This window comes from Salvelinus namaycush, chromosome 2, assembly GCF_016432855.1.
Source record: "Salvelinus namaycush isolate Seneca chromosome 2, SaNama_1.0, whole genome shotgun sequence".
In the NCBI taxonomy this organism is placed as follows: domain Eukaryota; kingdom Metazoa; phylum Chordata; class Actinopteri; order Salmoniformes; family Salmonidae; genus Salvelinus; species Salvelinus namaycush.
Genome location: NC_052308.1, coordinates 26,437,423 through 26,461,722, shown reverse-complemented (window position 1 = coordinate 26,461,722; position 24,300 = coordinate 26,437,423). Strand labels below are relative to the sequence as shown.

The 24,300-nt window shown below is 42.4% G+C and overlaps 1 protein-coding gene across 1 annotated transcript; it reads right to left on the bottom strand.

The window, feature by feature from the left end:
• Positions 1-2,089: 2,089 nt before the first annotated feature.
• arsa (arylsulfatase A) lies at positions 2,090-24,108 on the bottom strand. Its single transcript, XM_039010003.1, has 9 exons — positions 24,030-24,108; positions 23,656-23,892; positions 12,663-12,903; positions 6,915-7,133; positions 6,582-6,751; positions 6,257-6,381; positions 4,748-4,875; positions 4,507-4,609; positions 2,090-4,272 (listed from the first exon to the last, which is right to left on the bottom strand). Exons 2-9 carry the CDS (start codon positions 23,880-23,882, stop codon positions 3,974-3,976), a joined length of 1,512 nt encoding a protein of 503 aa, XP_038865931.1. The 5' UTR covers positions 23,883-23,892; positions 24,030-24,108; the 3' UTR covers positions 2,090-3,973.
• Positions 24,109-24,300: the final 192 nt, after the last annotated feature.

Sequence of the window (24,300 nt, the reverse complement as noted above, 5' to 3'; positions counted from 1 at the left end):
CTGCCTAGAAGGCCAGCATCCCGGGGTCACCTCTTCACTGTTGACATTGAGACTGGTGTTTTGCGGGTACTATTTAATGAAGCTGCCAGTTGAGGACTTGTGAGGCGTCTGTTTCTCAAACTAGACACACTAATGTACTTGTCCTCTTGCTCAGGTGTGCACTGGGGCATCCCACTCCTCTTTAAATTCTGGTTAGAGACAGTTTGCGCTGTTCTGTGAAAGGAGTAGTACTCAGCGTTGTACGAGATCTTCAGTTTCTTGGCAATTTCTCACATGGAATAGCCTTCATTTCTCAGAACAAGAATAGACTGATGAGTTTCCGAAGGAAGTTCTTTGTTTCTGTCCATTTTGAGCCTGTAATCAAACACACAAATGCTGATGCTCCAGATACTCAACTAGTCTAAAGAAGGCCAGTTTTATTGCTTCTTTAATCAGAACAACAGTTTTCAGCTGTGCTAACATAATTGCAAAAGGGTTTTCTAATGATCAATTAGCCTTTTAAAATGAAAAACTTGGATTAGTTAACACAATGTGCCATTGGAACATAGGAGTGATGGTTGCTGATAATGGGCCTCTGTACACCTATGTATATATTCCATTAAAAAAATCTGCCGTTTCCAGCTATAATAGTCATTTACAACAGTAAGAATGTCTACACTGTATTTCTGATCAATTTGATGTTATTTTTATGGAAAAAATTTGCTTTTCTTTCAAACATTTCTAAGTGACCCCAAACTTTTGAATGGTAGTGTATATTTGTTCAATATCGACAAACTGCTGTTCGACTGGTAGTGAGATTGAAGCGAAGTAGAGCGAGAGTAGTTATCTGACTTGGTCCGAGCTAACCCCTGTATCGTATGAGACATTGTGTGTTCTGTAAATATATGTATAGGCAGTAGAGAAATACAGACACCTCATGCATATACACTATGTAAGTAGCATCCACAACCAATAATCAAACAGGAGGAAGACAAAGAAAATGAAATGGGAAGGAAGAGAGGGATGATGTTTTAGCCCAGTGTTTATCAAACAGTGGGTCGGGAACCATTGGTGGGAGTGGGACCTATTTCAGAGAACTTATCCTTTAACTGGTTTGTTCTGTGGCTTATGCCTGGTTACATTTCTCTTCTGTAGTCCCTTCCCCTAGCTTATTTGATGTCCACCATTTTGAAATACATAGTTTTGACATTTGTTGGCGGCAGATCAGAAAGAACAGTTGCAGTAGTCATCTCTCATTGGAAAACAACTCCTCTAATCAAATCTCCAGACACAGCCGAGTGTCAGGAAGAGGTTACCATGGAAACTGGGGTGATAACTGTCAGTGCTTTGGGAACAGAGCGAGAAGAAAACATTATTTAGCTTCTGGACTTTAATGGTGTAAATACAATATTATCGAAATTACCAATGTTATATTCCTTTCCATCTTATCCAACAGTGAAGTGTCCTGATGTACAGATACTACACAATGTTCAGAGATAATCAATCTGAATATCAGGTCGAGGACAGTTGGTCCTCTTCAGGAGAAGCCATAATTCCACGGTTCTGATAGTTCAACACTACTCCCTCACAGGAAACACTATTGTACAGGTGTGTCGGTCTGTTTAAGTTGATGAGTACACTGAGAATAAGGCCACAGTAAAGACATGAGATAGATAATGCTTAGAATTGAGTGGTGTATTCTTCTCATGTCCCTCCACCTTCTCTTTGAGGTGGATCAGGTCAGAATTAGGGTAGAGTTTAAGTTAGAAAAAAATAACATTTATTTGGTCTGAGCAGTACAGTTTTAGAAGTTGATTTTACAATGTCTAATGGCTCATATTCTGCTTGAGAAATGACCTTTCCAAATGTACTCCTTGATTTTCATCTGGTCATAGGTAAGCCAATATACAGTACATGGTTTGCTTACTTATAGTAGGACATTATACTTTTTAGTTGTCTTTTTCCAGTTCAATTAGCATACTGTAGACTACAGTGCAACATCAAACAGATGGAGTATAGAAAAGTGGAGAACACAGAATGAATTGAAATAACAGGCATCCCTACTGCAATCCCCAATATCAGGTTGAGTACAGTAGAGTAGACCCAGATACACATCATCTACTGCTTTTATTCTTCAACAAATATTAAACAGCAAAAAAAGGATCATGTAGACAAGTGCATCATTGATCTGCTGGTGATGAGTTGGTGACCAGTTTATCATTAGTGACAGTGGGGAGTGTGTAATCTAAATGTGTATCGCTGTCAGTTAGATCCTGTAAATACTATAAAGAGTTGAAAAGATTGTACTGTGTCCTTTACGTTATGTATGTTATTGAAATTAATATTTAAAATAAGAGAAATTCAAAAAAGTTGACAAACATGAAAACCAAGGTGGAAAAATAATTTTTACATTTCCAGTTCTTGTTTTTATTTGAGTGTGCTGCGTTTCCACACGTTGACTCTACGTCAACTACCAAGGTGACATTTTGAGTTCTTGCTAACTCAAACATTCACCCCAGACAGGCTTTAGCAGCACCCCTTTAGGCATATCTGTGACATCATCATTAGGGGACACATGTAATGTGTCACCTTTGACCTTGCTGAGATCCAACAACACACCCACCCAATTGCTGGCCAATCTGCTGATAGAGCAGAGAAGTAGAGCTGAACCAATTAAAAACAGCTTTCAGAGAGCCTGCTTTTATACAGGAACCTATCGCATCTTGCCAATGTAGCCCATGGCTTTGAGCTCCAGACAAGCTCCATATCTTACCTGTACCAGTTAGTTTTGTCTTTTGTTTTTCTGTCCTGTAAGAGCTTAGTTGAAGCCCTTCTATCTTCCCTGATAGCTACAGTACACCAACCGATTCCCTAGTCCTGTATAGCAGCTCAAACATCCAGTTAACAGTTCATCTAAACTTTGGACTTTAATACCTAAACAAACTAGATTCTTCACTGTATAACTAGAGCATCAGTATGTGACAAATACAAAGTTATCTATATTGTATCTTTAAAAAATGACTTGTACAAATCTAAAAGTAAAACATAAAAAAAAAAATACACTCTGCCTTGTCATGGGTTTGGTATTATGAATAAAATATATGCTTGATGTCCAAATGCGTCTGACTGTCTCTTTCTTGTGCTTGTGTCACCGTGCTACTGAGTCGCAATAACAGTTTCATGAATCTGTTCATTTATAGGGTAAAATCCTAACTTCAGATCTGCCACTGTAATTCAAATGTCAACATTAATGCATGATTTAGGTCCAAGCTACAATCATGTATCTCGGACCAACAACCTGATTATAGACTAGCTAGGCCATATAAAATTGTCATCTGTAAAATACATTTCCTTAGATTTGTACAATTTGTTTACATTAAGGTCTGTCTAGTTAGTAAAGATATGTTTGAACTTAACTACCACTCCTCTCCTCTGGGTGTGAGATGTTACATACTCTCTCACTATAAAATAGTGTATTAATATAATCCTGTATTTAAAAAGAATACACACAGCGTCTTTCGTAAAACTAGCCAGGGCCCGGTTTCCCGATAGCGATGGAATTTAGGCTTACGAGTGTTTTAACAATGCATCTTTCCTACAACGGCCAAAGATGTAACATGCGTTTCCCAAAACACCACACAGTTGCTAAGTGAGTCATTGAGGCATAGTGCTTTTGGGAAACCGGGCCCATTACAGTAGTCTTTGGGTGTTGTTGTCACTGGAATGCAGGGTCCACATGAGGATGAGGGTGCCCGCATCCATAGAATTAGAATTGGTAGAGCAGACACTCATGTGGAACAATGGCCATACTGGATATACCATTTCTAATGTTTGAAAAAGTGCTGCTTCCCACAGTCTCTCATATGGCTTAAAGAACTGTCTTTCCACACTTTCAGAGGTTAAGTTTTGGGGTACCTCATCCACAGTAATAGAGGTACTAGATCTAGTCTTACTTAAGGTATAGTACAAGCTTTACTGACGGTTTGAGGCTGCATCAGCCACACTGGCAGCAGGAAGGTTTGGGGGAGCAGTGCGGGGTGCAGCAGGGCTCAAGATCAGGGTCGCTACCTTTCCCGATCTGGCTCTCCCCAAACTCCATGGAGGCTTCAAACTGTTCCTTGACCACGCCTATCCTCTGCAGCAGGGCCTGCAGGTCGGGGCGTCCCAGCGGAGACAAGGGGTAGTTCTCACTGGGGTCAGACTCCAAGTCAAACAGCAGGGGAGGATCATGGGGCTTCAGGAAGGAGATTATGTGACAGTCCTGGTCTGGGGTGGTCTCACTATGGCCTGCACCTGGGGGACAGACAACGAGGGAAAGGTGGTTCAGATAGACATTTTAGATTTAGGCCAGGTTCCATTTCAGCCTCTGGCTGGCCCCTTTGCCATAGTGTTTAGGAATGCATCTTGTTGTTAAAAGGCTAATTACAAAAGAGCACAGCAATCACATCAGGAACACAAAACAGGAACTTTGGAGTACCCTATTCTGCAGTATGACAGTGTGCGTGACTCTCTCTCACACACACTTACCGCGTGTGTAGAAGTGAGCCTTGTATTTGCCCAGCCTGAGAGCGAACAAGCCGTACTTCTCACTGGGGTCTGTAGGGTAGAACATCATGGCCTCTCTCTTACTCTACAACACAGGAAGTTAAATAGGTATGAATAACAATGTCCAAGTGTTTAAGTCAAGAACACATTATGCAATCTTCTATTCTTCAGCCCAAATGACGTTTAACTAAACTCAGAGTGAAGTGAATAACGTCTCCCATACCGGTCCGTGGTTGACCAAGATGTCCGTCATGTCCACTCCGTCCAGCTGCACCATTGGTAGTTTGGCCCCCGCCAGCCCTGCGATGGTGGGCATGATATCCAGGGTGCTAGCCAGCTCATGGGTGACCCCTAGAAAATATAGTTCAAATTAGATGTACAGTGCCTTCGGAAAGTATTCAGACCCCTTGACTTTTCCCCACATTGTTACGTTACAGCCTTATTCTAATATTGATTAAAACAACTTTTTCCTCAGCAATCTACACACAATAATGACAATAATGATTTTCGCAAAAAAACTGATTTCAGACCCTTTGCTAAGAGACATGAAATTGAGCTCAGGTGCCTCCTGTTTCTATTGATCATCCTTGAGATGTTTCTACAACTTGATTGGAGTCTACCTGTGGTAAATTCAATTGATTGGACATGATTTGGAAAGGCACACACCTTTCCAGGTGGTATAAGGTCCCACAGTTGACAGTGCATGTCAGAGCAAAAACCAAGCCCTGAGGTTGAAGGAATTGTCCGTAGTGCTCCGAGACAGGATTGTGTCGAGGCACAGATCTGCAAAAGGGTACCAAAACATTTCTGCAGCATTGAAGGTCCCCAAGAACACAGTGGCCTCCATCATTCTTAAGTGGAAGAAGTTTGGAACCACCAATACTCTTCCTAGAGCTGGCTGCCAGGCCAAACTGAGCAATCGGGGGAGAAGGGCCTTGGTCCGGTGGTGAACAGAGTAAAGTACAGAGAGATCCTTGATGAAAACCAACTCAAGAGTGCTCAGGATCTCAGACTGGGGCGAAGGTTTACCTTCCAACAGGACAGCAACCCTAAGCACACAGCCAAGACAACGCAGGAGTGGCTTCGGGACAAGTCTCTGAATGTCCTTGAGTGGCCTAGCCAGAGCCCGGACTTGAAGCTGTGCAGCAACGCTCCCCATCCAACCTGACAGAGCTTGAGAGGATCTGCAGAGAAGGGAGAAACTGTCCAAATACAGGTGTGCCAAACTTGAAGCGTCATACCCAAGAAGACTTGAGGCTGTAATCGCTGCCAACGGTGCTTCAACAAAGTACTGAGTAAAGGGTCTGATACTTATATAAATGTCATATTTTATTTTATGCAAAGATTTCTAAAAACCTGTTTTTGCTTTGTCATTATGGCGTATTGTGTGTACATTGATGAGGGGAAAAAACTATTTGATATATTTTTTTAATAAGGCTATAACATAATAAAATGTGGAAAAAGTCAAGGGGTCTGAATACTTTCTGAATGCATTGTAGTTCTGAATCTAGTTGAAATGGAGGGGGGGGCCTAAATGTGACCACGCCAACTAACTCCTGCTCTGTGAATACCCCCATACACATATGTCAGCAGTATGATAAGCCTGGCAATTTTTAAAATTGAATTTAAACAAGGGATCTTCAGGGCTACAACATTCAGCCAATAAGCGTGGGTGAGTGTGATGATACATTTATTTTGTAGTTGAAAGGACTACATATCTCTCCTGACAGACCTGGTGTGATGGTCCCAGGCCAGTAGGCGATGGCAGGTTCTCTCATGCCCCCTTCATAGGTGGTGCCCTTACCACACTTCAGAGGACCAGCATTACCCCCTCGAGACATACGCATCAACTCAGGCCTGGATGGGGAGAGAGGGGGATTGGAGAGATTCACCAAAGGTTGAAATGTGAAAGGCTCTTAGTCCTTTAACATTTGTTGTAAAACCAGTAGTAAACACAAGCACACATACTGTAGGCAACTAAACTATTACATAATATCCATACACGCTGCTAGTAAACTACACTGACACACCATCACACACACAAACACAGTTCCTACCCATTATCAGCAGTGAACAGTATGAGAGTGTTGTTGAGGACGCCAGTATGTTCCAGAGCTGAGAGCAGATTCCCTACTGTAGAGTCAAATTCCAGCAGAGCGTCACCAAACGGACCCCTACGAGACCGCCCTGCCGTTGCCGGACCTGCATACTGGGGGTAGTGGGTGTGCTGGAGGACAGAAAGGGGGGAGAGACGGTTCACCTGGAAAGTTGTTGGAGGAGTACCCACTACCTTTGAACTTGAAACGATTGTTATCTTCTCACATGAGAGGGGCAGTAGAGGAAGAAGAGATGACTACATGAGGGGCAGATGAGGAAAAAGAGATGATTACATGGGAGGGGTAGTAGAGGAAGAAGGGTTGTTTCTTCCTGGTAGACTGGGTGATGAAGTCTGTGGCAAAGTCACTGTAAACCCTCTCCAGATCCAGGAAGTCCACAGGCTGCTGCTTTATGACATCATTGTGCATTAGTGGGATGGTTACCACGCCGACGTCACAGTGTCCGAAGCATTTAACATCTGGAGGGAAACATGTCAGATTCTGACAGGGTCCCTGGGAAAGAAAGAGAAAAGGAGAGAGAGTTAAGAGAGATACAAACAAAAGGGGGAGGCAGAGAGGGAGAAGAGGATAAGAGCAAGATTGAGAAAGAGTGCAAACTAATGCAAAAGTGACAATGTCCTTTCTCTCCCTTAGCTGTGGCAATGAATACAGAGACACTGACAATATACAGTGCTTTAGGAAAGCATTCAGACCCCTTGACTTTTTCCATGTTACAGCCTTATCTTAAAATGTATTAATTAATAAAAAATTTAAAAATACTCAATCTACACACAATACCCCATAATGACAAAGTGTAAAACAGGTTTAGAAATGTTTGCAAATGTATAAAAAAACAACAACAGTAAAACCTTATTTGCATAAGTATTCATACCCTTTGCTATGAGACTTGACATTTAGCTCAGGTGCATCCTGTTTCCATTGATCATCCTTGAGATGTTTCTGCAACTTGATTTGAGTCCACCTGTGGTGCATTTAATTGATTGGACATGATTTGAAAAGGCACACACCTGTGTCCCACAGTTGACAGTGCATGTCAGAGTAACAATTGAGCCATGAGATCCAAGGAATTGTCCATAGAGCTCCGAGACAGTATTGTGTCAAGGCACAGATCTGGGGAAGGATATAAAAAAAAATCTGCAGCATTGAAGAGTCCCAAGAACACAGTGGCCTCCATCAGACTTAAATGGAAGACGTTTGGAACCACAAGACTCTTCCTAGAGCTGTCCGCCCGGCCAAACTGAGCAATCGGGCGAGAAGGGCCTTGGTCAGGGAGGTGACCAAGAACCCGATGGTCACTATGACAGAGCTCCAGAGTTCCTCTGTGGATATTGAAGAAACTTCCAGAAAGACAACCATCTGGTTGGTCATGACTCACAGCAACACCATTATCCCAGAAACCCTAGACCCACCCCAATTTGCACACCGCCCCAACAGATCCACAGATGATGCAATCTCAAATGCACTCAACACTGCCCTTTCCGACCTGGACAAAAGGAACACCTGTGTGAGAATGCTATTCATTGACTGGAGCTCATCGTTCCAACACCATAGTGCCCTCAAAGCTCATCACTAAGCTAAGGACCCTGGGACTAAAACACCTCCCTCTGTAACTGGATCCTGGATTTCCTGATAGGCTGCCCCTAGGTGGTAAGGGTAGGTAACAACACATCCACCATGCTGATCCTCAACACGGGGGCGTGTTCAGTCCCCTCCTGTACTCCCTGTTCACTAATGACCGCATGGCCAGGCACGACTCCAACACCATCATCAGGTTCGCCGATGACAACAATGGTAGGACTGGTTACCGATAACGATATGACAGCCTATAGGGAGATGATCAGAGAACTGGCCGTGTGGTGGCAGGACAACAACCTCTCCCTCAACGTGATCAAGACAAAAAAGATGATCGTGGACTACAGGAAAAGGCTGTAGTGGAGCAGGTTGAGAGCTTCAAGTTCCTTGGTGTCCACATCACCAACAAACTATCATGGTCCAAACACACTAAGACAGTAGTGACGAGGGTACGACAAAGCCTATTCCCCCTCAGGAGACTGAAAAGATTTGGCATGGGTCCTCAGATCCTCAAAGGGTTCTACAGCTGCACCATCGAGACCATCCTGACTGGCTGCATCACTGCCTGGTATGGCAAGTGCTCGGCCTCCGACCGCAAGGCACTACAGAGGGTAGTGCATATGGCCCTGTACATCACTGGGGCCAAGCTTCCTGCCATCCAGGACCTCTGCCACCCTAGTCATAGATTGTTCTCTCTGCTACCGCATGGCAAGCGGTACTGGAGCGCCAAGTCTTGGTCCAAAAGGCTTCTTAACAGCTTCTACCCCCAAGCCATAAGACTCCTGAACAGCTAATCAAAGGGCTACCAAGTCCCCTCTTTTACACTGCTGCTACTCTCTGTTTATTATCTATGCAAAGTAACTTTAACTCTACCTACATGTACATATTACCTCGACTAACAGGTGCCCCTGCACACTGACTCTGTACCGGTGCCCCCTGTATAAAGCCTCGCTATGTTATTTTACTGCTGCTGTTTAATTATTTGTTACTTTATTTTCTATTTTTTAATTTACACTTATTTTTCTTAAAACTGCATTGTTGGTTAAGGGCTTGTAAGTAGCCATTTCACTGTAAGGTCTACACATGTTGTATTCGGCGCAAGTGGCAAACAAGATTTGATCTCTGCAGCACTCCACCAATCAGGCCTTTATGGTAGAGTGGCCAGACAGAAGACACTCCTCAGTAAAAGGCACATGACAGCTCGCTTGGAGTTTGCCAAAAGGCACCTAAAGACTCTCATGCCATGAGAAATAAGATTCTCTGGTCTGATGAAATCAAGATTGAACTCTTTGGCCTAATTGCCAAGGGTCACATCTGGAGGAAACCTGGCACCATCCCTACGGCGATGCATGGTGGTGGTAGCATCATGCTGTGGGGATGTTTTTCAGTGGCAGGGACTGGGAGACCAGTCAGGATCGAGGGAAAGATGAACGGAGCAAAATACAGAGAGATCCTTGATGAAAACCAACTCCAGAGCGCTCAGGACCTCAAATGGGGCGAAGGTTCACCTTCCAACAGGACAACGACCCTAAGCACACATCCAGGACAACACAGGAGTGGTTTCGGGACAAGTCTCTGAATGTCCTTTAGTGGCCCAGCCAGAGCCTGGACTTGAACCCGATTCAACATCTCTGGAGAGACCTGAAAATAGCTGTGAAGCAACGCTCCCCATCCAACCTGACAAAGCTTGAGAATAATTGGAGAAACTCCCAAAATACAGGTGTACCAAGTGTCATGACCGTCCTGTGAGAATCACAAAGGGTCAGATCAGCTTGGCAATGGCTGACAACCAGACCCTCTCCCAAACGCAAAGGGGGGAGGAGGGAACTGTGGGGTTTTGACACCTCCACACCCGGTCGTAAATTTAAGCAGGAGAGAACTATCTACCCTTTAGTATCAACCACAGGAATGTATTTGTCTTGAGAGACTTTTGCCCGCCCAAAACTCTAACGTCCAAAAAGTGAATAATGGAACAATATTTCTAACGTAACGATGTAGGAAATGGTCAGTGGGGAGATGTAGAAAACTGATGTTAAATTGCTTTTCATTGTGTGATGTTATTAAAAACTATATGGACACTATATGGACCAAATACTATAACTTGGAAAGTATACCCCCTTTATCTGTTTAGTTTTCATCCAATATGACATTTTTTATTTTTGTTAAGATAGGAATGTGTTGTAATTTTTTGGCACATTAAGTAGCCACACCCCGAGTGAGGTCAGAGAGCTTGTCAGACGGACGGAGCCGTCCCCTTTGACGAGAATGCATAAAAAGCATTGCCAACAAAATCAACATTAGAGCAGGAAACGTGAGACAAGAGCTACATGTTTTAAATGGTTGAAACTCTGAACTTCAACACAAGGTGAAGAAATAAACTCACCTTCCTATAGACCAGAGACAAAGAGCTGTAGCTCATGTACATCGTGGACCGAATCCTGAATACCAACACGAGGAAGAAGCGAGAAGCTCACCTCAGACAATCACTGGTACAGCTGATTAGCTGGCTTAAGTCAGATATTGAGAAAAGTACATCTAAGTGAGACTATCCTACAACGCTCATCACCAATGGGAACTGACGACATGGCTGGTTATCTTCCAGAGTGAACAGTAGAAGACTGGAAAGGGGAGACCCCTTTCGGACAATCAGAGCCATACAGCTGGAACGCCAACAACCTTCCAAAGAAGGGCTGTTCCGACATAAATAAAACTCACACGTAAATACATTCATGATTTCTTATTCCATACGGGCGGCAGTTTGTGTGCAAATATGATTAACTGTGAGAATAATTCTGAAATGTCTCGACAATAAGTGTGCCTTTTTCTCTCTCTCTCGCTCTTCCACCCTCTCCATCTATGTTGTAACAACCGTCATATTTTGTCAGTCCACTAGGGACCATTGTCTCATGTAAAGGGTGTATGTGTATTCTGTGTTATTATTTAGTTAGCTAGTTAATCATTTGTGTAGTACTGAATAATGAGCAAGGATGGTGTTTTTGCAGATCCAAGAAGGTTGAGACTGGTCGGGATTTTTTTAATTTAAATTGTACCTTTATTTAACTAGGCAAGTCAGTTAAGAACAAATTCTTATTTACAATGACGGCCTATGATGACTTTATAAGAGGTAATGATTATTAACATGACTGTTTATCAATGAAATAGGTAAAGACCTTATAGAGTTTCATTCGGAAGATGTTACCTCTCTAAACTACTTCTTCCTTGGTGCCCCAAATCCTAATGAGTTAATTGTTACATGATTAATTTCAATCGGGTAACAATTAAAACATAGTTAATGGACTAAATAAATAACAGTCATCAGATGAATAAAAGTAAAGGGTAAAGGGTCTGAATACTTATGTAAATGTGATATTTCAGATTTAGTTTTTTTATACACTACCGGTCAACAGTTTTAGAACACCTACTCATTTAAGGGTTTCTACATTGTAGAATAATAGTGTAGACATCACACCTATGAAATAACACATATGGAATCATGTAGTAACCAAAAAAGTGTTAAACAAATCAAAATATATTTTATATTTGAGATTCTTTAAAAAGCCACCCTTTGCATTCAAAGGAATGCATTCTGTGCATTCAAATTGCAATTATCAAATGCAATTGTGTTCGTTGTCCGTAGCTTATACCATAACCCCACCTCCACCATGCTGCACTTCTCAAGCATGTCAATGGCCATCTAAGGTGAGCATTTTCCCACTGAAGTTGGTCACGATGCCAAACTTCAGTCAGGTCAAGAACCTGGTGAAGACGACCAGCACGCAGATGTGCTCATCATGCAGATGAGCACAAACTATCAGACGGTGTTTGACAGTTTGTGCAGAAATTCTTCAGGTTGTGCAAACCCACGGTTTCATCAGCTTCCGGGTGGCTGGTCTCAGACGATCCCGCAGGTGAAGAAGCCAGATGTTGAAGTCCTGGGTTGGCATGGTTACACGTCATCTGCAGTTGTGAGGCCGGTTGTACGTACTGCCAAATTCTCTAAAACGACACGGTAGAGCTCATGGTAGAGGAATTACCATTTAATTCTCTGGCAACAGCTCTGGTGGACATTCCTGCAGTCAGCATGCCAATTGCACGCTCCTCAAAACTTCAGATATATGTGGCATTGTGTTGTCTGACAAAACTGCCCATTTTAGAGTGGCATTTTTTTTGCATCTGTCTAATGATCATGTTATTTAATTAGCTTCCTGATATGAAACACCTGTCAGGTGGATGGATTCTCTTCGCAAAAGAAAAATGCTCAGGGATGTAAACAAATTTGTGCACAAGAGAGAAATAAGCTTTTTGTGAGTTTGGAACATTTCTGAGATTTCTTTTTTTTCAGCTCATGAAACATGGGACCAACACTTTACATGTTACGTTTATATTTTTGTTCAGTGTAGTAACTACCAGTTACCCAATCAATTAACAACTACCAGTGAACACACTGACCATGTCATGGGAGTAGGGGACCCCCAGGTAGTGGTCAAAACCCTGTCGGGTGGGCAGGTACATCCCGTTCTCCCCCACCCCCAGGTGCCATTTCCCCATGGCTGCCGTGGCGTAGCCCAGGGGCTTTAGCACCTCTGCTATGGTGGTCTCGTTCAGCGGTAGACCCCCGCGGGAACCGGGGTAGAACACCCCCGGGTACACCCCTGACCGGGTCTGGTAGCGCCCTGTCAGCAAAGACGCCCTGATGGGAAAAGACAACCATAATTAAATTTATTTAAAACATTGATACAAGTGGTTGATGAACACAAAATAGATGTTGCGCTGCACAGTGTGTCTATGATCAGATATTACATTCAATTCAGAAAGCTTTGTCAGTGAGATTTTAGTTTGAATGACTGAAATCATGGATGCTGGTCTTCCTGACAGGCAAACCCCAGGTGGTTAAGGTTGGCAACAACACCTCTGCCCCCCAGGGGTGTGTGCTTAGTCCCCTCCTGTACTCCCTGTTCATTCATGGCTGTGTGGCCAAACACAACACCAATTCTATCATCAAGTTTGCTGACGTCCCGACAGTGGTAGGGCCTGATCACCAACAACAACGAGGGGGGGTCCTCGGTGTACACATCATACTGTTGAAGAGGTTTGGCATGGCCCCTTAGATCCTCAGGAACATTTACAGGTGCACCATTGAGCGCATTCTGTCTGGCTGCATCACTGCCTGGTAAGGCAACTGCAACACCCTTAACCTCAAGGCTCTACAGAGGGCGGTGAAGACTGCCCAGTCCATCACTGGGGCAAGCTACCAGCCATGGAGGACATCTACACCAGGCAGTGTCTGAGGAAGGAATGGAAGATCGCCAAGGCCTCCAGCCACAGCCCGCTCTCTCTGATACCTTCTGGCAGGCGCTACCGGAGCATTAAGTCTCAGACCAACAGGTTTCAAGATAGCTTTTACCCCCAGGCCATAACTGTTGAACTAACACTAAACTGTATACCTGAACCTTAACCCCTTACACTCATGGAAATTGGCCTATGGATAGGTCTACATCGAAATGTTTCTTACAGAAGAAATATGGAAAGCATATGCATAACCATGTTAGCAATTAAAAGGGAACCGTTTTGAGATTATGGAAAAATTATTAGACTAAAAGCTGAGGACACAACTGTTCACATGATACAAGACTGAATCCAAACATTACACTGTTGATTTTATGTGCATTTTACATTTACTGTACTTTTCACTGCATTTGTTGATAACGAAATCTGAAAATACTCTTGATACATTCTGTAACATGATAAGAATATTCTTGGAAAACTTGGGACAAAACAAAACAATGACAAGGGGTTTGAGTGAAAGGTCTAACTGGTGTTTTCAAGTTGCCAAACACACCTCTCCAAAGTGTGCACAGTTCATAAGTAATTTCAATGCACTTTTATGACTCAAAGAAGATTCTAACAAGAACAGTGCTCTTAAGAGCCCTCCTAGCTGTGCTGTTGAGGAACTAGAGCAAGCACACTTGTAGTGTGTTTGTTTGGAACACAGCCCTGCATCCACGCCTTCACACAATTACTGTAGTTCTTTAGGCACTCCAAAAACGGTCCATTATAAATCGCAATCTGGATCAGGTGGGCATATTATAATTTTTTTAATATGATCTTACAGTGTTATGCTTTTACAAGGCAATTCAGAGAAGCAGATCATAATTTTGGTGCGCATATAATGGAGTCATGAGTGTATTTAGATGAGTGGTCTGCGGCAAAATTTCACAATACAACAAACATAGGCTAATTCTGTTCAGGACAACCCAGGGTATAAAGCCATGCCATCTTGTAACTGTACATCAAACATAGGGATCATAAATGTTGACACGAGTTTTATGATATGGATATCTGAAAAGCACATTTGGACTCACGGGTGTTTGGCTTGCTTGTATGGCATAAAAGCGGTATTTACTATAGTCTCATCTTTTAAAATACATTTTAGGGGCCTCCCGAGTGGCTCAGCGGTCTAAGTCACAGCATCATTACATACCCGGGTTTGATCACGGGCACTATCACCATCGAACGGCGCACAATTGGCCCAGCGTCGTCTGGGTTAGGGGAGGATTTGGCCGGGGGATCAAATCCGGATTTGGCCGCTCATCGAGCTCTAGCAACTCGTGGCGGGCCGGGTGCCTGCAGGCTGACCTCGGTCGTCAGGTGCACGGTGTTTCCTCCGACACATTGGTGTGCGGCTGGCTTCCGGGTTAAGCAGGTAGGTGTTAAGAAGTGCAGTTTCGGAGGACGCATGACTCGACCTTCTCCTTCCGAGCCTGTTGGGAAGTTGCAGCAATGAGACCAGATCAAAATTGGGGAGAAATTTTACAAAAAAAATGTATAATACATTTAGTCCTCATAAATTACAGCATTTCCCAAAAGATGGGGAGTGTCGCTGCACAGCTATTCGCAGGTCTCTCCAGAGATGTTCGATCGGGTTCAAGTCTGGGCTCTGGCTGGGCCACTCAAGGACATTCAGAGACTTGTCCTGAAACCACTCCTGCGTTGTCTTGGCTGTGTGCTTAGGGTCGTTGTCCTGTTGGAAGATGAACCTTCGCACAAGTCAGAGGTCCTGAGTGCTCGGGAGCAGATTTTCATCAAGGATCTCTCTGTACTTTGCTTCGTTCATCTTTCCCTTGATCCTCACTAGTGAACCAGTCCCTGCCGCTGAAAAACATCCCCACAGCATGATGCTGCAACCATCATGCTACACCATAGGGATGGTGACAGATTTCCTCCTGACGTGACACTTGGCATTCAGGCCAAAGAGTTCAATCTTGGTTTCATCAGATCAGAGAATCTTGATTCTCATGGTCTGAGAGTAATTTAGGTGCCTTTCGGCAAACTCCAAGCAGGATGTCATGTGCCTTTTACTGAGGAGTGGCTTCCCTGGCCACTCTACCATAAAGGCCTGATTGGTGGAGTGCTGCAGAGATGGTTGTCGTTCTGGAAGGTACTCCAATCTCCACAGAGGAACTCTCGAGCTCTGTCAGAGTGACCATTGGGTTCTTGTTCACCTCCCTGACCAAGGCCCTTCTCCCTCGATTGCTCAGTTTGGCCGGACGGCTAGCTCAAGGAAGAGTCTTGGTGGTTCCAAACTTCTTCCATTTAAGAATGATGGAGGCCACTGTGTTCTTTCGGACCTTCAATGCTGCAGACATTTTTTGGTACCCTTCCCCCAGATCTGTGCTTCGACACAATCCTGTCTTGGAGCTCTACAGACAATTACTTCAACCTCATTCCTTGGTTTTCGCTCTGACATGCACTGTCAATATAGACTAGGGGTCGACCGATTATGATTTTCAACGCCGATACCGATACCGGTTATTGGAGGACCAAAAAAAGCCGATACGATTAATCGGCCGGTTTTTATATATATATATATATTTGTAATAATGACAATTACAACAATAATAAATGAACAATGAACACTTTTATTTTAACTTAATATAATACATGAATAAAATCAATTTAGTCTCAAATAAATAAGGAAACATGTTCAATTTGGTTTAAAAAAAAACAAAGTGTTGGAGAAGAAAATAAAAGTCCAATATGTCAATATGTGCCATGTAAAAAAAAGCTAACATTTCCTTGCTCAGAACATGAGAACTTATGAAAACTGGTGGTTCCTTTTAACATGAGTCTTCAATATTCCCAGGTAAGAAGTTTTAGGTTGTAGTTATTATAGGACTATTTCTCTCTATACCATCTGTATTTCATATACCTTTGACTATTGGATGTTCTAATTGGTACTTTAGTATTGCCAGCCTAATCTCGGGAGTTGATAGGCTTGAAGTCATAAACAGCGCAATGCTTAAAGCATTGCTAAGAGCTGCTGGCAAACGCAGGAAAGTGCTGTTTGAATTCTTTTAACTAAATATGCAGGTTTAAAAAAAAATGTACTTCTGTGTATTGATTTTAAGAAAGGCATTGATGTTTATGGTTAGGTACATTAGTGCAACGATTGTGCTTTTTTCGCAAATGCGCTTTTGTTAAATCATCCCCCATTTGGCGAAGTTGGCTGTCTTCGTTAGGAAGAAATGGTCTTCACACAGTTCGCAACGAGCCAGGCAGCCCAAACTGCTGCATATACCTTGACTCTGTTGCACAGAACGCAAGAGAAGTGACACAATTTCCCTAGTTAAAAGAAATTCATGTTAGCAGGCAATATTAACTAAATATGCAGGTTTAAAAAAATGTACTTGTGTATTGATTTTAAGAAAGGTGTTGATGTTTATGGTTAGGTCCACATTGGTGCAACGACAGTGCTTTTTTCGCGAATGCACTTGTTAAATCACCCGTTTGGCGAAGTAGGCTGTGATTTGATGATAAATTAACAGGCACGGCATCGATTATATGCAACGCAGGACAAGCTAGATAAACTAGTAATATCATCAACCATGTGTAGTTAAATAGTGATTAAGTTAAGATTGATTGTTTTTTATAAGATTAGTTTAATGCTAGCTAGCACCTTACCGTGGCTCCTTGCTGCACTCGCATAACAGGTAGTCAGCCTGCCACGCAGTTTCCTCGTGGAGTGCAATGTAATCGGCCATCATCGGTGTCCAAAAATGCCGATTACCGATTGTTATGAAAACTTAATCGGCCATTCCGATTAATCGGTCGACCTCTAATATAGACAGGTGTGTGCCTTTCCAAATCACGTCCAATCATTTGAATTTACCACAGGTGGAATCCAATCAAGTTGTAGAAACATCTCAAGGATGATCAATGGAAACAGGATGCACCTGAGCTCAATTTCAAGTCTCATAGCAAAGGGTCTAAATACTTATGTAAGTAAGTTAATTCTGGTTTTGATTTTTAATATATTTGCAAACATTTCTAAAAACTTGTTTTTGCTTTGTCATTATGGGGTATTGTGTGTAGATTCATGAGAAGAGTAATATTTAATCAATTTTATAATAGGGCTGTAACGTAACAAAATGTGGAAAAAGGGAAGGGGTCTGAATACTTTCCGAATGCACTGAATTTTGTATTATCTATTATAGACCTGTATCGGTTAGTGATCATTTATATGACACTATTTGCCCACAGCATGCATTTTTTGACAACTCTGAATGTCTAAAGAATCTGTTCTTCTGCAATATGAACACAGAACATTTTCTACTATTATCGTGGCGATTTGACACAATTACAATCATGGTCTTGAATTGGACTCGTCTGGTCTCGGTCTCGATTTGCTCAGGTCTTGGTCTTAAATCAGTCTCGCTTTAGGTGGTCTTAAACAGTGCTATCTGCACTGACTCAAGATCAAAGCGACCCTAGCTGCGTTTGTACATTTGTTGATAATATTTACCCAGTTATAGCAAATTTTTGGTCAGCAATGAAAATCCTGGAAAAGCCAAGGTGTGTGCATCACCTGCGCGTTTGCGCCAGTGATCCAATGTCGGGGGGGGGGGTTAATGTCATTGTCATGTCCGATGTCCTAAAATAACTCCACTGGCACTTGTGTATAACCGCAAACACGCAGTTGATGAAACAAATGCTCCATACTCCGGTTGTAAAACTGTCTCAAGCGCTCAAAATTGGCTAGGATTCTCCTCTATTCAATACTGGCCATGCAATTCTGACAAAGTAAAAAAATATATTATTACAATAGCCTAATTGACAAGTAACTCCTATGCTGTCAAGATCTCCTGTGAACACTTAATATTTTAACCTTACACATAGATAAACATCTTAGTTAGCTTCCTGGTTCATTGAATGAGGGAATCATTTTACAAAGACATAAAAAGTATTTGGTTGTAACTGTAATGTTGCAGGGTGACCAACCCTCTTCCCGGAGAGTCCAGGAGAGCTACTTGATATGCAGGAGCTTGCTCCAGCTGTGCTCAAACACCTCACATTGTAAAAAATGTGTGTTTGAGCAGGGTTAGCTAAAAAGCCTGCAAACAAGGAAAAACTTGTTCTAAGGATCAGGCAAACCTCATGTTCCAGTTTATAAGAGTTTTATTCAAGAAATTGCCAGGAAGTTCCCTCTCAGGATAAAGCTAAATCTTTATTTACACATCTGCACAAAGAGCTGTTTACCCCGTGCGTGTGTGTGTATACAGTGCCTTTGGAAAGTATTCAGACCCCTTGACTTTTTCCTAGTGTAGTGTATGAGAATGTGTGAGGGTTTTGTGTGTGAGTGACAGTGTAGTGTGTGTGTGTGTGTGAGTGAATATATGGTGTGCATTTAAGTCTAGTGAGTGTGCGTAGGGTCAGTGCAAGATATAGTCACAGTACAGATAGTTTGGGTACCATTAATTTACTATTTAGCAGTCTGGCTATTTAGCAGTCTTATGGCTTGGGGGTAAAAGCTGTCTCGGGGCCTGTTGGTTCGAGAGCTGATGTTCCGGTACCGTTTGCCGGACGGTAGCAGACTGAACAGTCTATGGCTTGGATGGCTGGATTCTTTCCCTTGACACCGCCTGATAGAGGTCATGGATGGCAGGGTCCTCGGCCCCAGTGATGTACTGGGCTGTCTGCACCACTATTGGTAGCGCTTGCGTTCAAGGGTGGTGCGATTGCCATACCAAGCTGTGATGCAGCCAGTCTCAAAGGTGCAGCTGTATAACCTTTTGAGGATCCGGGGGACCATGCCAAGTCTTTTCAGCCTAATTATTATGTGTATATAATTTCAATCTTTACAAATATTTTTCTTACTACTTTTTGGGTGATAAATGTGTATTGCACTGTTGAGGATAGCTTGCAAGTAAGCATTTCACTGTACCTTTCACACCCTGTATCCCAGCAAAACTCAACTGGCGGACCACGGTCCGGGTCCAGAACCAGAGAAGGGTCAATCCGGGCAACATCGCATTTTGTTATTTAAAAAAGTCAATACATAATTTTTTAGACAGCTTTAAAAAAAATCTACTGGGTGCAGCGGCCTCTTTAACTAACAACCTCTCTTTCTCGCTCGAAGCAACGCCCACCTCTACTAGTGCCCCGTCTAATCCAATCATGTGGTTATATGCAAATACAAAAGGCCGCATCCTACCCAATCACATTAATCCAAATATCCTCTGTGGAACCCTGGGACAAGCAGGCAGAAAGAAACAAAGATTTGACCGCAGTTCAACTGTAAATATCACAGATAGAAGGAGTTTAGTTAGCAGAACTTAGTTAATATGGCTTGACGAGTGGACGGAACAGTATGTATTCATTCTCCCCGCAAATAACACAAAACCAATGTGCCTGATATGAAGCGAGTCCGTAGCTCTCGTGAAAAGTGCACTTGTTAAGCGCCATTATAACACCAGGCATAGTCAATTCAATTAGACATAGACCCTGAACACAGAGGTGAGAACAATCAAGATGAACCAACTCAAATCCCAATATGAGAGTTCCACCAATATGAGAGTTCCATCCTTGTAAATTCCCTGATAGCCCAACAACGTGCAATGGAGTGTTCACTGAGGTTAGCCTGGGTTTTGGGAAAACACAAAAAAACTTTTTCAGACGCTGAGATGGTAAAATAATGCATGTGTGAAGTTGTTGACACCTTGCTAGAAGGTAAACAAAAAGATGAGCTCAGGGAAAAGACCAAACAGATCCCACAGCAATGAGGACAACTGAAATATTAGCTGAAGATTTACCTTCACAAATTGATGAGGCCATTGAGAATGCACCATGCATTTCATTAGCTGTGGATGAATCAACAGAAAATACTGATAATGCCCAGCATCTGGTGTTTGTCAGATTTTATAACGAAACCAAGAAAGAATTCTGTGAGGAGCTGTTGGGCTTAACACATCTAGAAGCACCAACATGGTGAGAGGATATCCATGAGGCCATCAAAGGGATGCTGACAAAAAGTAGGATAGATCTGAAGTCAGAGGTCTCCATCAGCACAGATGGAGCTCCAGCCATGATAGGAAGAAATGACTGAAAGAGGACCACCCTGACATCATATCACTGCATCATCCATCAATCTGTCCTGTGTGCCAGTCTGAGAAAAGAGTATTCTGAGGTCATGACAAGAATGATGAAACTGATCAACTTTTTGAGAGCAACTTCATCCCTACAACACCGCCATTCTGACAGAGACCAATGCCAGTTGATGACTTACTACTGCACAACAATGTCAGATGGCTCAGCAAAGGCAGGGTTTTCAAACACTTTTGAGCCATTCAGGAATAAATCAAAGCTTTCTTATCAGAGCAAAAGTGTGACATGGCAACTAAGTTTCCTGAGTTTTTGGAAGATGAGGAGAAGATGGAAACAGTGGCATTTTTGACAGACATTACATCACACCTTAATCAACTGAATGTTAACTGCAGGGATGGGACAACACGGTGTGTGATATGATAACAGCAGTCTGAGCTTTCCAGAAGAAATTGGAGCTTTTCAAGAATGATCTCCAAGGAGAACTTGTCCACTTCCCCAGTCTTCTGAGATGTTCCCAACCATGTTGATTTCATCCAGAAGTTGATGGATAACTGTAAGGCTCGCTTTGATGACTTCACTGTTGGAAGAGAACTGCTGCTGCTAATCCAGAAACCCTTCTTGGTAAAAAAAAGGTGTTGCATCACTGCAAATGGGGTTGACTGAGCTGCAAGAAAATGTGGCTTTGAAGGAGCAGGCTGGTGACTGTGACCCTGTCACTTTCTGGGGAAAGATGGTGCCTGCAATTGATGTCCCTGTTCTCAAGAAACTGGCACTATACATCCTGACCAGAAAGTGTCATTTCTCTCATTAATGCAGGGCAATGCCCAGAGTGACATATATACGTGCTTATAAACTCGGTGGTTCAAGCCCTGAATGCTGATTGGCTGACAGCCGTGGTACATCAGACCGTATACCATGGGTATGACCAAACATGTATTTCTACTAGAGGTCGGCCGATTAATCGGCATGGCCGATTAATTAGAGCCGATTTCAAGTTTTCATAACAATCGGTAATTGGCATTTTTGGACGCCGATTATGGCCGATTACATTGCACTCCACGAGGAGACTGGTGGCAGGCTGACCACCTGTTACGCGAGTGCAGCAAAGAGCCAAGGTAAGTTGCTAGCTAGCATTAAACTTATCCTATAAAAAAAACAATCAATGTTAATATAATCACAGGTTAACTACACATGGTTGATGATATTGCTAGTTTATCTAGCTCGTCCTGCGTTGCATATAATCAATACGGTGCCTGTTAATTTATCATCAAATCACAGCCTACTTCGCCAAACGGGTGACGATTTAACAAGCACATTCGCGAAAAAAGCACTGTCGTTGCACCAATGTGGACCTAACCATAAACATCAATGCCTTTCTTAAAATCAATACACAAGTACATTTTTTAAAACCTGCATATTTAGTTAATATCGCCTGCTAACATGAATTTCTTTTAACTAGGGAAATTGTGTCACTTCTCTTGCGATCTGTGCAAGCAGAGACAGGGTATAAGCATGCGAACTGTGTGAAGACCATTTCTTCCTAACAAAGACTGTAATTAATTTGCCAGAATTTGACATAATTATGTCATAATATTGAAGGTTGTGCAATGTAACAGCAATATTTAGACTTAGGGTTGCCTCCCGTTCGATAAAATACGGAACGGTTCCGTATTTCACTGAAAGAATAAACGTCTTGTTTTTGAAATGATAGTTTCTGGATTTGACCATATTAATTACCTAAGGCTCGTATTTCTGTGTGTTTATTATATTATAATTAAGTCTATGATTTGATATTTGATAGAGCAGTCTGACTGAGCGGTGGTAGGCAGCACTTTCCTGCGTTTGCCAGCAGCTCTTCGCTGTGCTTCAAGCATTGTGCTGTTTATGACTTCAAGCCTATCAACTCCCGAGATTAGGCTGGCAATACTATTGTGCCTATAAGAACATCCAATAGTCAAAGGTATATGAAATACAGATGGTATAGAGAGAAATAGTCCTATAATAACTACAACCTAAAACTTCTTACCTGGGAATATTGAAGACTCATGTTAAAAGGAACCACCAGCTTTCATATGTTCTCATGTTCTGAGCAAGGAACTTAAATGTTAGCTTTTTTTTTTTTTTTTTTACATGGCACATATTGCACTTTTACTCTCTTTTCCAACACTGTGTTTTTGCATTATTTAAACCAAATTGAACATGTTTCATTATTTATTTGAGACTAAATTGATTTTATTTATGTATTATATTAAGTTAAAATAAGTGTTCCTTCAATATTGTTGTAATTGTCATCATTACAAATATGTAAATAAATAAATAGTCGGCCGATTAATCGGTATCGGCTTTTCTTGGTCCTCCAATAATCGGTATCGGTGTTGAAAAATCATAAACGTTCGACCTCTAATTTTTACACCTTTAATTACATTGGTAACCAGTTTATACTAGCAATAAGGCACCTCAGAGGTTTGTGGTATATGGCCAATATACCACGGCTAAGGGCTGTATCCAGGCACTCCGCATTGTGTGGCGATAGGGCCTTATTGCTTAATTATTGCATGGCCCACAGTGACGCTCTGTGCATTCAGAACTCTTTTGTTCTCCAGAATACATGCACTTGAATAAAAAAAATGAAGGCCCATGTACAATGGTTCACAGTGAACTTTTTGCATAGATAAATATGCAACCACTTTTCATCTTCAGTAAAGTTGCTGAAATATTGCACATGTTTACATTCGAAAGAAGTTGTAATTCATTCACATTTTAGTGTAATTTAATGTACATTTTATATAACAACATGTTTCCTAAGTCGTAGCGCCGATAAAGGACGATATCCATCCGGACCTTTGCCACCTAGGAAATGTGTGTCACTGGACCTTCTCAAATAGTAGTTGAGTATCCCTGCTGTATCCTGTGCACGTGACCAATATTTAGATTTTTTTTCACTGCCCACCTCACTCATCCCTAAACTGTAGAGTTGTTTCTCATATATACCCCACAGCCTCCTGATTTTGATAAGGATATTAGCTATTGTTACTGTGATATGTTGCTAGTTAGTTACTACCTGGAGGGGCTGCAGACGGGACTGGTGCAGTAGAAGTCAGTGAATCTCAGTCCGTCGGCCGCCAATCGGTCCAGGTTGGGGGTGAGCGAGGTTGGATGGCCGTAGCATCCTAGGTCGCCGAACCCCAGGTCGTCCGCGAACAGGAGGATGAAATTCGAGGGAGGGGAGCCCGAGCAGCTCGTAACAAGCAGGTACAGTAAGGTGGTGAGAGATAGAAAATGGCCCATTCTGACTTGACTGTTGCAACAAGCAGAAGTTAGTCATGAAAAGGAAAAGTGCTTAACGTTAGCTATCTATCTAGCTACTTCGCTTTAAAAAGGTGTTCATAGTCGAGGCCTAACGATTTAACAAAATTGCTCTACGTGTTCACTTACTCTCCAATGTTATGTAATATTCCCTGTATCGTTGAGAAAATAGCTGCGAGAGTTTGCTACACTACACAACTGACGCAACATAAAAATCATGTGATTACCGAGACACAGTTGGCGCATTTGAATGTCGTCAGCAGTGTTTTGGAAATGAAAAAGTCCGTGGTCTACCACAAGGGGTCACTATATAACTATGTTTTGCCTGGCCGTGGCAGGTTTCCCCATCACCCCATCCCACTCTAAGTTTGCTTTGAAGATTCTTACCTTGAATCATTAA

Bases quoted from the DNA above. Each gene is read 5' to 3' on its own strand.
- arsa (XM_039010003.1), bottom strand. From the start codon at position 23,882: ATGGGCCATTTTCTATCTCTCACCACCTTACTGTACCTGCTTGTTACG. The intron at 6,752-6,914 runs GTAATCATCTCT...TCTGTCCTCCAG, and splicing joins TCCTCTACTACCCCTCCCAT to CACACCCACTACCCCCAGTA. The intron at 4,273-4,506 runs GTAAGTGTGTGT...TCTGTCCCCCAG, and splicing joins GGCTCACTTCTACACACGCG to GTGCAGGCCATAGTGAGACC.